The 13,308-nt window shown below is 38.0% G+C and overlaps 1 protein-coding gene across 1 annotated transcript; it reads right to left on the minus strand.

Annotated features, from left to right (window-relative positions):
• Window positions 1-12,108: 12,108 nt before the first annotated feature.
• LOC130883522 (taste receptor type 2 member 39-like) lies at window positions 12,109-13,062 on the minus strand. Its single transcript, XM_057784099.1, has one exon. The coding sequence runs from the start codon at window positions 13,060-13,062 to the stop codon at window positions 12,109-12,111; it is 954 nt and encodes a 317-aa protein (XP_057640082.1).
• Between the last annotated feature and the right edge of the window lie 246 nt (window positions 13,063-13,308).

Consider the following 13,308-nt stretch of genomic DNA (forward strand, 5'->3'; position numbering starts at 1 on the left):
AGATCCATAAATGTCTCTCTTAGGGTCCTCATTGTTGTCTAGGTTCTCTGAGATTGTGAATTGTCAGCTGGTTTTTCTTTGCTTTATGTCCAAAGAGTCATTTATGAGTGAGTATATATTATGTTTGTCTTTCTGGGTCTGGGTTACCTCACTGAATACGATGTTTTCTAGAGCTATCCATTTGCCTGCAAATTTCAATATGCCATTATTTTTTCCACTGTGTAGTACTCCACTGTGTAAATGTACCACCTCTTCTTTATCCATTCTTCAGTAGAAGAGCATTTAGGTTGTTTCTAGATTCTATCTAGAACAAATAATGCTGCTATGAACATAGTTGAGCATTTGTCCTTGTGGTATGATTGAGCATCCTTTGAGTATATACCCAAAAGTGGTATTGCTGAGTCTTAAGGTAGGTTGTTTCCTAATTTTCTGAGAAATCACCATACTGATTTCCAAAGTAGTAGTACTAGTTTGCATTCCCATAAGCAATGGAGGAGTGTTCTCTTTACTTGACATCCTCTCCAACATAAGCTGTCATCAGTGTTTTTGATCTTGGCCATTCTTACAGGTATAGGATGAAATCTCAGTGTTGTTTTGATTTGCATTTCTCTGATTGCTAAGGATGTTGAACATTTCCTTAAGTGTCTTTCACCCATTTTAGATTCATCTGTTGAGAGTTCTTTGTTTAGGTCTCTACCCCATTTTTATTGGATTATTTTTTCTTTTGATGATCAATTTCTTGAGTTCTTTGTATATTTTGTAGATAACCCTCAGTCTGATGTGTGATTGGTGAAAATATTTTCCTATTCTTTAGACTGCTATTTTGTCTTGTTGACTATGTTGTTTGCTTTCAGAAGCTTCTCAGGTTCAGGAGGTCCCCTTTATGATTTGTTGCTCTCATTGTCTGTGGTACTGGGGTTATATATTTAGGAAGTAGTCTCCTGTGCCAATGTGTTCAAGTGTACTTCCCACTTACTCTTCTATGAGGTTCAGTGTGGTTGGTTTAAGTTGAGGTCTTTGATTCATTTGGACCAAGTTTTGTTCATGGCAATAGATATGCAATGATTTTCATTCTTCTACATGTTGATCCCGAGTTATGCTAGTATCATTTCTTGAATATACTTTATTTTTTCCATTTGATATTTTTTGTTTCTTTGTCAAAAATAAGCTGTTCGCAGGTGTGTGGATTAATATCCGGATCTTCAATTTGGTTCCATTTGTCCTCCTGTCTGTTTTTATGTCAATACCAGTTTTTTTTTTCAGTACTGTAGCTCTATAATAGGGTTTGAAACCAGGGATTGTGATGCCTTAAGAAGTTCCTTTATTGTACAGGATTGTTTTGGCTATCCTGGATTCTTTGCTTTTCCATATGAAATTGAGTACTGTTCTGTAGTAGGAGGTTGCTTGTTCATTTCCCGGCCTCCCAGACTCCCAAAATACCATACAGAAATTGTATTAATTAAATCACTGCTTGGTCTATTAACTCTAACTTTTTATTGGCTAGCTTTTACGTCTTAATTTAACCCATTCCATTATTTTATACTTTACCATGAGGTTTGTGGCCTACCAGCAAGGTTTCAACATGTCTGTTTCCATTGCTTCTCCCTGACTCTGCCTCCTTTCTTCCAGTATTCAGTTTAGTTTTCCCTGTCTAGCTCTACTCTACCCTATTTAGGGCCCAGGACAGTTTCTTTATTAACCAACAGCATTCACAGTTTACAGGGGGAATCCCACATCACTGTTCTTTTGAGGTTTGTGAAAAATTTTGCTGGGACTTTGAAGGGCATTACATTGAATCTGTAGATTGCTTTTGGTAAGATTGCTATTTTTACTATGTTAATTCTACCTACCCAAGAGCATGAAAGATCTTTCAATTTTCCGATGTCTTCTTCAATTTCTTTGTTCAAAGTTATTGTCATACAGGTCTTCCACTTGTTTGGTTTGAGTTGCTCCAAGATATTTTATGTTATTTGTGACTATTGAGAAGGTTGATGTTTCTCTGATTTCTTTCTCAGCTCATTTATCATCTGAACAAAGAAGGGCTACTGATTTTTTCAAGTTATTCTTGTGTCCTTCTACATTACTGAAGGTGTTTATGAGTTGTAGAAGTTCCTTGGTAGATTTTTTTGGGTCACTTATGTAAACTATCATATCATCACCAAATAGTGAGAGTTTGACTTCTTCTTTACTGATTTATATCCCCTTGATCTCATTTTTTTCTCTTATTGCTCTAGTTAGAACTTCAAGTACTATATTGAATAAATATGGAGAGAGTGGAGAACCTTGTCTTGTTCCTCATTTCAGTGGGATTGCTTTAATTTTCTCTCCATTTAGTTTGATGTTGGCTATTGGCTTGCTGTATTATGCTTAGGTATGTTCCTTATATCCCTGCTTTCTGCAAAACCTTTATTATGAAGGGTTGTTGTATTTTGTTGAATGCCTTTTCAGCATCTATGAGATGATCATGTTTTTTTTTTCCAGTTTGCTTATTTGGTGGCTTACATTGACAGAGTTTTGTATGTTAGACTATGTCTTTTTATTGGGAATTGAGGCCATTGATGTTGAGAGATATCAATGACCAGTGTTTGTTTGTGGTGCAGGAGAATTGTCTGTATTCTGTCAATCATGCTTTAAATAAACGCTGATTGGTCAAGCAGGAAATATAGGCAGGAAAACCAGACAGGAAGCAGAAATGATGTAAAGAGAACAGGAGAATTCTGGGAAGGAGGACGTTGATTCCTCGCACTACTGCCCAGACCACTGAAGTAGCAGGATGTGATCTGCCTCACTGAAAAAGGTACTGAGCCACATGGCTAACATAGATCAGAAAAATGGGTTAATCAAGATGTGAGAGTTAGCCAGTGAGAGGCTAGAGCTAATGGGCTCATCAGCTTTATAATTCATGGAGACCTATGTGTGATTTTCTTTGGGGCTAAACAGTTGTGGTAAACTGGGCAGGACAGAAACACAAACAAGCCAGGCCCTTCATGTTACAGTTTGCTTCCTGTTACTTTGTTTTTGTTGTTTTGGTGGTGACAATAGTGGTATGTATTTGTGAGTTTTCTGACCTTGAATTATTTACTGCTTGTGTTTTCTTGGCTATGGTTAACCTGTTCATATTGGAGCTTTCCTTCTAGCACATTCTGTAGGTCTGGATTTATAGATAGATATGGCTTTTTCAAGGAAAGTATAATTCTCTCCATTTATTGTTATTGGAAATTTTGCTGGATGTAGTAGTCTGGGCTGAGAATCTCTGGTCCCTTAGACATGTAGAACATCTTTCCAGGCCTGCCTAGATTTTAGAGTTTTCAATGAGAAATCAGCTAGCTGGGTCTTCTGAATATACCTGATTGTTTTGTAGCTTGGTGCTCTTGTGGTACTCCTAACAATGAGGATCTGCGCTCAGTCTTATTGTATCTTATTATCCCATGTTCAGTGGATATCCATGGAGGCTTTTTTTAAAATAGGGAACCAACACAATGGAGCAGGAGTTAAATAGGGGTAGGGCAGGAGGGGGAGACACTGGGAGGTGTGGAGGGAGGGGAAGCTGTGGTCAGGATGTATGTATGAGAGAAGGACAAAAGTTTGAGAGAAAGAGATTGAGTGAGAGAGAATTTAAAAGGGTAGGTCTTACTCAATTGTCACTGACTTAAAACCTAATTTTCTATCACTTTCAATCATACCTTAAAATTATTTTTTATTTTAACTTTGTAATTATAAAATAATTTTCTCTTTATGTGATTATATAAGTGTTTGTGTATATGGGTAGACACACAAATTAGGACAAATATGTCCTGTTCTAAATATGATTTTAAATTATTAATTAACATAACAAACAATAAAACAATGTACCTAATTGTTAAAAAAAAGAGAAGTCAGGTGCTATTCTAAGAGGTCTGTTTTGATATGATTCTTGATCCTTTACCTTTGAAACTCTTAATATTCTTTCTTTGCTCTGTACTTTCAGTGTTTTATCGTGTGCTGAATGTGCTTTTTTTCTGGTTCAGTCTATTGGTGTTCTGTAGTCTTCTTGTACTTCTTTCTTAGCCTAGTGAGATTTTCTTCTATGATTTTATTGAAAATATTTTCTGTGCCTTTGACTTGGCTTTCTTCTCTTTACTCTGTTCCCATTATTCTTAGATTTCTGTCTTTTCATAGTGTCTCAAATGTTTTGTTCCAGAATTTTATTTTTTAGATTTAACATTTTCTTTGACTTAAGTATCCATTTCTTCTATCATGTCTTCAGTGCTGAGACTTTTTCTTTCATCTCTTGTATTCTGTTGATAGGCTTGTCTCTGAGGTTCCTGTTTGAATTCTTAAATTTTTTATTTCCAAATTTTTCTTAGTTTAATTTTTTTTATTGATTATACTTCTACCTTCTAGTCTTTTCTCACCATTCTTTATGTTTTCATAGATTTCTTTAAAGGGTTTGTTAATTTCCTCTTTAAGGACTTCTATCATATTTATAAAAGTCATTTTCAGGTCTTTTTCTTATGCTTCAGTTATTTTCAATTCTCAGGGTTTGCTGTGACAGGGTTGCTGGGAACTTGTGGAGACATTTTGCCCTGGCTATTATTGATTATGTTTCTTTTTTCTTTCTTTCTTTCTTTCTTTCTTTCTTTCTTTCTTTCTTTCTTTCTTTCTTTTTTTTTTTTGGCTGGAGTCTGGGCATCTGGGAGAGACTGTAATGTTAGGTGCTGATACCTGGGTTTGTCTTTGTTTTATTTGTTGGTTTGAGGTTACTCTCTCTGGTTGTTAGAAGAGTGTGATTTCTGTGTGTTTCCTCATAGGAAATTATTCTGGAACCCTCATTTGTAAGGACTACAGGTGAAATGTGTGTCTAGGTATTGGGGACTAACACTTGGGAATGAAGAAGGACTGGGAGGTGCCTAGGGGATTCACAGAAGGGAGGAAACAGGGTATCCCACCAGAATCTACCAGAATGGGGACAGAGAACGAGGAGAGTCTCTAGCAAGTGGTTTGCTACAGAGCTGGGGCTGAGAATGGAGATTGGCCTTGGAAGAATTGAGGGAGAGGTGAATATCTGCAGTGTACATGTCTCCCTGGCCAGAGTGCCCTGTGGGTTCCCAGGGAGTTGGTGGTAGAAGAAAGCAGTGGATGTGAGCAGGACAGTTTGGAGGTGAAGATCTGTGTGATCCACTGGAGACGGGGTTAGAGAGGAAGGGGAGACTGCAACAGATGTTCTGCTCCAGAGCTGGTGATGAGATTGCATCATTAGATTTGAGACCTGGGTAGAAAGCTGAATATCTACTGTTTGCCTACCTGCTGACCTGGATGGAATGGGCAAAGGTTCTCAGGGAGTGCCTGCCAGAGATTGGGATCTGGGATAAAGCAATGAGTCAGGTGAAGAAAGTTTGGAGGGGAAGATCTATTCAATCCATTTGGGAAGGGATGGGATGGGCAGCAGGTGCAATGGCAGTTTCATCTACTGCAAAGCTGGAAATGAAACTCGGGGATTGAATTTGGGGGAGCAGAGGGAGAGGTGAAGATCTTCAGATGGCTTTCCTGCTTTGCTATATATAAATATTCAATTTTCTATTACAACAGTATCTTGTAGGTTCATTTCATGTTGTCATAGATGGCAGGATTCCCTTTTATTAAGTTTTTTAGCAACCACTCTGCTATTTACATTTTGACCAGAATTATATTATATGGTAATCACTTTCTCTATACCCTACCAATATTTCTTTTCTTTCTTTTCTTTTTTAAAAGAAAGCCAACTTAAGAAATGATAACTTACTAAAATTTTGATTCACATTTCTATGATGATCAATAGTCATGAGTACCTTTTCATATGCCTGATAGTTGTCTGTGTGTTTTCTTTAAAAAATGTATATTTAAATATTTTGTTCATTTTTCAGTTTTGTTTTTGCTATTGAATTGCATGAGTTCCTTGTATATTTCAGATGTTAGCTACTTATCAGTAATATGGTTTGCAAATATTTCCTTCCATTCACTGTTGATGGGTGCTGCTTGATTGTTCCCTGGCCACTCAGATGCAAAATAAACACACAAAAATATATTATTTGCAATACTGTTTGACCAAAAGCTTAAGCATCTTTCAAGCTAGCTCTTATATCTTAAATTAATCCATTTCTACTAATCCATTTATTACCACATGGCTGTGGCTTACTAGGCAAAGTTCCAGTGTCTGTTTCTTTGGGTGGCTACATGGATTCCCATTGACTCTGCCTTTACCCCCCAGCATTCAGTTTAGCTTCACCACCTAGCTCTATTCTGCTAAACCACTGGCTGAAACAGCTTTATTTATTCACCAATAAAAGCAGCACATATACAGAAGGACTTCCCACGCCAATTCACCTGGGTTGTTCCCTTTGATGCTTTTGTTAGTGTGGAAGGTTCCAGTTGATGTAGTACTTACTAATGGCCTTTCTTCAGTTTTGCTGCTTGTAGTTTCCATATGCTTTCTCAAAAAACATTACCAGACCACTGTTAAGATTTTTCCATGTTGTATTGTAGATGACATGTATTTAAGGCTTAATTTTTAAAATATTTGTCTTCAATAAATTCTGAGCTAATTTTTAAATGGATGGCATAAAATAAAGGTCTAGTTTCATTTATTTTCAGTGGATATGCAGGTTCTCAGCATTATTTACTGAAGAGATTAGCCTTTGTCTAGTGTATATTTTTGGTCCCGCAGTACAAGGTCAGTTTTCTATAAATGTGTAGTAGACTTCTGGGATTTTCAGCCTATTTTGTTGACTGCTGTTGTGATCTGAATATCCTTTTTCTTTGATTACTGTGATTTTGGAATAATAATTTTTGTAATGATTTTGCAATAATTTTAACATCATGAAACATGCTACTTTCCCTTTTGTTTTCCTAATATTGCTTTGACTAGTGTGGATTTCCCATGGTAACATAGGGATTTAGGATTCTTTTCCTTTTTCTTTTTTGTGACCTTATTTTATTCTGTAGCCCAGCAGAGTTTTTGTTGCTTTAGCTGCTAAATGCTAGGATCACAGAAGTGACCACCATACCCAACTTTCCTTTCTATTTTTGTAAAAATGCTATTGGGATTTTGATATGAACCATATTGAATCTGTAGATCACTTTGAGTAATGTGGCCATTTGGGCAAAATTAATTCTTTCAGTCCAAGAGCACAGGTATCTTTTTTATTGTTTGTGTTCAGTGTTCCAAAGAAGAGATCAAAAGAGAAATCAGAAAATATCTTTAAACAAATGTAAACAAACCCACAACAAAAGAGGGGAAGGGGACTTATTCATGAAAAGGATGAAGCAAAATAATCTCTACTTGTGAATGGCATGGATGGACCCCTAAATGTATCATGACATGTGCTAGAACTAATAAGCAAATTTAACATACAAAAATCAGTAGTGTCTGTTTACTTCAACAATAAACTACTTGAAAAAATTAAAAAATAGACAACTACAACAGGATCAAAAATAATGAAATACTTAAACAAAGAGCTGGAAATTTTGTGTACTGAAACTATGAAAATGTATTTGATTTCTATCTTGGAGTATTTGATTTCTATCTTGGAGTTAGTCTTCTTTGATCCAGGACTGTGATATGTGACACACAAGTGATGACTCTCAGGCATCTCCTGCTGGCTCTGCTGCTCTGTGTCCAGCTCCCCATGGCTGCATTAGATGCTCTGTGCCCAGATCCCTATGGCTGCATAAAATGTTGCATTGTCTGCCTGAGAACGATGCCCTCAGAAAAGGCTTTGTAAAGAATGTCTGCAAATTTTCTCAGCATCCAATATATTATTCAAAATCTGTTTCGTTAAGATACAAGGAAGTGTGCCATTATTTTGAATACCAAATATGCTATTTCTTTAAACAATAAAATTCTCAGTGGGGCTTAAATGACCATCAACAGTGGTTATTCAACATTCATTTGGAAAGCTCATTTCCTTCCTGGAAGTCCACAAAAGAGTCAATGAAAAAAGTTTCCCCAACCTGATGGCTGTTAAGGACGGTGCCTGTCAGGAAAACTGGCCGACACAGCTCAGGGTTCCGCTGTTTGGAGGTGCTTATGTTTATGGATTATCCTATAGATTGGTTCAGGAGGTGGAGAGGGAACTTCGTATTTTTCCTTAAAGGATGGCCTATATTCTGCGGTGTTTTCCATTCCAAATCATGAACCTGACCTACAGGACCTGCCCTGAGTAAAGTCATCCAAAGCATCTACGCTCACTGTAGAGTCCTAGGGCTGCTCTTATCTTTTGTTTGTTTTGTGTTTATCTCCTTTTAGAAGCTCATAAACAATGAAGTTCTTTTTTTTTTATTCTTTTTTACTTAAAATTTCCAACTGCTCCCCGTTTCCCATTTCCCTCCCCCTCCTCCCACATATTGCCCCCTCCCCCCGCTCCCCTCCCCCTATCCCCACTCCACTTCTCCTCCCCCTAGTCCACTCCCCCTCCCTCTCGATACTGAAGAGCAGTCCAAATTCCCTGCTCTACAGGAAGACCAAGGTCCTCCCACTTCTATCTAGGTCCAGGAAGGTGAGCATCCAAACAGGCTACGCTCCCACAAAGCCAGTTCATGTAATAGGATCGAAACCTAGTGCCATTGTCCTTGGCTTCTCATCAGCCTAACAATGAAGTTCTTAAAATGAGGCTTGTAGAAATAGCCACTTCATTGCCCCGAAAGGAAAAAGCAGTGTCTTTATTTCACGTAGCTCTTTGTACATAGAAATAGACAGTGGGATTTTTTTTTTCTGCTGAATTTGTCTTGGGTCAATGTCTGGTGATTGGTGACTCAGCATCATTTGCTGCTCCTGATAAGCAACAACCAAAATGGCTAATTCATGTCAACCACTTACCATGAACACATTATCTCAGTTTCTGTTATAAACTTTCCTATGAGATCTTTATTATTAACTCTATAATTTTATACTTAAGGGAACTAAATTTGAGAATGACAATTAGCACTTGCTAAAGTGAGCAGATAGTAACTTTAACACTTCTAACTTAAACTTGACTACTTTATCAATATTCTTTCTAATTATTTTTCTTGTAAATTCCATACTCTTCAGTTTTTATTGCTATTTTGTTGTTGCATTTTATCATTCGATTTCTTTAGTAGACAATTCAATTTCTTCTTATTCTCATCTCCACATGACTAATCTAAATGCAGCACCAGCTTTATCTTAGGACCAAGTAAAGGATTTATTTTAGCTAATGACCAGCTGATGTATGAGGATATAATTTTATTATGTTTATAGAAACAAAAGAGACAGACAACTAAAACTCACACTAATAGTGTTAGTGAATTAGAAACATCATGTTTGGTATCCAGAAGACAGAAGTCTCAATCAGGCTTTAGATGTACAAGCAGCCACACATAAACAGATTCTTTTCTAGTTGGAAACTTCAGTGTACACTCTTCAGTATGAAAAACTTTTACCTCAAGTTTTAAAAAAGCAGGAAAACAACAAAAAAGCTCCCTTAAGCCAATTTACAAAAGCAAGCATACAGAAGTGAGATATCAGAAAGTTCAAAGAGGAGAGACTCCTCTGCATTCGGTACCACCCAATATGACAAGAAGCTTCCCTGGAAGGCTGGAATAAATATTGATCCACAGGGATACCCGTGAGGGTTTAGAAGGCCATTTGACCACATGGCCATTTAGCCTCATGCAAGCAACTCTAATGAAACTCAGTAGGTCACACTCACAAGACATGGAAGTAGGAAGGGGGGCTTATTGAGAAGAAGGGTTTCAGTGAAAGGAGAGGGGGAATAGAGAAGTAATGGGGATGAGAATGACTATAATTCATTATGTACATATATGAAGCAATTAAAGAATTAAAATAGAAATAGAAAAAGAGAGGAATGTTTGGCAAGGAGATTGATGGAAATGCTTCTCTACCTATACTTAGTCTACATCCTGATAAGTTCATCCTAAAGCAAAAATATTGTAAGATATGCCTCCATAACCCTCAGAATGTTGAATAAATTGTTGTCAGAGCCACTCTAAATTGGTTCCCACCTGTTAGTATCTAGGTACAGCTTCTTCTTCTCCTTGGGAACCTACTACCCCTCTGCATTTGGCAAGCAGGTCCTAACATATACACAGGTGCAATTGTCCCTTTAAGAGACATGATCCCCTCACTCCTGATCTCTGTCTTCCCACTGAGGCAAGTCTCCCCCCTCCCCACTTCTCTTTCTCTTTTTTCTCTCTCTCCCCCTCTGTCTCTCTGTCTCTGCGTCTCTCTCTTCCCTCCCTCCCCTCCTCTCCTCTCAATAAACTCCACACCCATACTATGTCTACATGGCATATTCTGTCACTAGCCATGGCATATTCTGTCACTAGCCATAGTTTGGCCCCAACTCACTATAGGATGCTGCAAAGGTCTCTCTCCCACTGTATCATAGCACCACCCTTGTCTGTAGTTCAGAGCACTGCATTAAAAGTGGAAAAGAGAAATTAATTTTACAACTTCCAAGTAGAGCATCACATGTATATTGACTGGCAAACTAAAGTCTTCACAGACAGGTTAGTGAAAAATGTATTGCTGGGTGCTGTTTTGACTGGGGACCCCAAACTTCATATGTTAAAATAATGTCCCAACTGCAGCAGGCAACTAGGGTGGTGGCTTGGTTGTAAGGAACAAGTGTGTAAACATGAGGACATGAGGATGTATGTAAAAAGATGAATGTGATAGAACACAGCTGTAATGTTACATCTCTCTGTACTTGAGACCCTGAGTCAAATATTTCTGTTCATCATAAATCTCAATGTTAGTCACATTCTGAAACAGCATCATAGAAAGACCATGGCCTTGGGGTTTAACAGCACATGTCATCTTTTCCTGAGAAACACGTAATTAAAGCTAGCCCACTGAGAGCACACCAAGAAGCACTGCTGCATCTGTAATACTAATTTCTGAATAGACAAGAAAAACATCCTTGCCGTTCTGATTTCTAAAATGGACTGAAGGTCAAACAATGACAGAAAGGCATAATGCAGTACAAATGCATCATGCATCTCAGAGACTCCGTTTGATAAAGAAGTCATCTGCCGATATCTTTGCCACACTTCTCCAGAATTTTGCACAGAAATATAAATACACTCCAAGTATGTGTTCTGTGAAAGCAGAAATGCAAACGGAGTAACACAAATCTCATTTTTTGTACTTAAGAATACAATAGAACTCTTTCAATCTATATACACGCAGCTATTTCTGTTAAAAAACGCAAACTTAGGGTTTGCTGCTTGGCCTGATGATCTGAGTTTAATTCCCAGGATCTACTTGGTAGAAGGAGAGAACTAAGTCCTTCAAGTTGTCTTTTAACTTGCACATGCATGTCAAGGCATACTCACACACAGATAGCAAATAAATACAAAATTGAATTCCACAGTAATATTGTAGTTTGAACATGCAGGTTTACTTATTAAGAGCAAGACTTCAGTGAGATTTTTCTTGTGTGTACTTCAAGTTTCCACAAATTCATAAAGCCACATATCTAGAAAAAATGTTAGATGATGGTTTTTAGTTGAGGGATGCTCTTTGTATTGCCATCTTTGAGAGCTCTTTCTAAATTATTTAGCTTGAATTTTGGGGGTTGGACACAAATGCATTTACAGATGTTAGAAAAGTCCCACATGGTTGAAAGACACATGATGAAGAGGGCGAGAAGGGAGTGACCAGGAACTCAAGTTTAAGAAGTTTCTGCTTTGGTGTCTGTAGCAACTCTGACTGCACATAAGAATCATCCTGAGTACTTAGAAAAACTTCTAGGTTAGAACACCAGATATTCTTAATTGATTGTCATGAAACACAAAGCCAGATTAGATGGTGTTTTTAAGTTAGCCTTAGAAATTCCGATGTGTAGGGAGTGTTAAGAGTCACTGTCCTTACATAGAGGAAAGGGAAGTAGGCAGAGAGGGTTAAAGACAAAAATAAGTTAAACATCACTAAGATTGTGCCCCCAAAGCACTAGAGAGAGTAATGATTTTCAGTCCCATACAGAGACTTTGCAACAGTGAAGGGATCCCATTCAATGTGATGAAGAAATCTGGAGAAGAAGGAAAGATCTAGGAAAAGACAGTGAGGGGCTGGTTGTCTATGTTGTGTGGACTCCTTCGGAGCTGATATCAGAATCTACTTTGTAAATACAGATGGATTTGGGACTGAAGCTGTTTCCAGGCTCTTCTTAATCCAGGGTTGTTCTGAATTAGTAAAATTGAATGGCCAGCTGGATAGGAAGGCAGGGCAATTTTAAGCACAACATTCCAGAAAATACTGGCATTGACGACATTGGACATGTACAAAAACAGAACAGCTGCATTTGAAATATAGAGAAGGAGAAAGCAGCTGGTTTCCTTGATGGCCCGCACGTGAGACTCCCTGCTGGGGTCTCTGGAGCCAGTGGCACTATGTCTCATGTGCAGGGTATGTCTCCTGAGAGAGAAAATGAGCAGAGTGGTTGCTGCCGTGGACATGATTAGAGGAGGGAGAATTCCCAAACTGAATAAAGAGGCCACATTGACCACATTAGTCTCAACCATGTACACTGTGAAGTTGAAGATGTTGAAACTTCGCGAATTGTTATTATACACAGTGTAGGTGTCCTTGCAGAAGAACGTGCTGAAGCTGAGTGAAATAAACACAGAGAGCCACAGAAGCCAGGGCATTAATCCAGAAATTCTCCACTTTAGTTTGAAGAATAGGCGGTAAGAAAAATTGGCAATCTTCACAAAGTGGAAGAAACTAAGCAAAGCAGTGAACCAGAGGTCGCAATAATTTAAGAATACGAAACTTACTTTGGAGAAACAATAGGAAACACTGTTGTAAAAAGAATCTTTGAATATGGAGAACGTTGTTTCTACCAAGATGATGCTTTGGAAGCCTATTCTGGATACACTCAGGAGAAGCAGAATTTTAGTATTTATGGTAAGTGCCTTTTTCTGAACCCACGGGACCACATTCACAGCCATGACGATCCCATTTGCAATGATACCAACGAGGCATTCTGTGGCTACAACTGTCAAAATTAAGATGGCAAATGGTGGCACCTCGTATATCCAGTAGTCGCTGGATTGAGCCATCCTAGGTGGTTCCTCTTTGGAGCCTGGAGGAAAATGTGTCCTTGACATTCAACAAGCAGGTCCTTGCTAACTCCCATAATTTATGTCATAGGAGGAAGAAGCTCATGTACCATTCTCAAACTCACTTAATTTGTTTATCCAAGAATTCTTATCTGTAAATATGAAGATGCAAATGATAGAATTATTTGGTTTCAAGTGCTTTCCCTAGATTTGGACATGTATATATCCATTTGGTCAAGCCTTCCA

This window comes from Chionomys nivalis, chromosome 1 (genome assembly GCF_950005125.1).
Source record: "Chionomys nivalis chromosome 1, mChiNiv1.1, whole genome shotgun sequence".
Lineage (NCBI taxonomy): Eukaryota > Metazoa > Chordata > Mammalia > Rodentia > Cricetidae > Chionomys > Chionomys nivalis.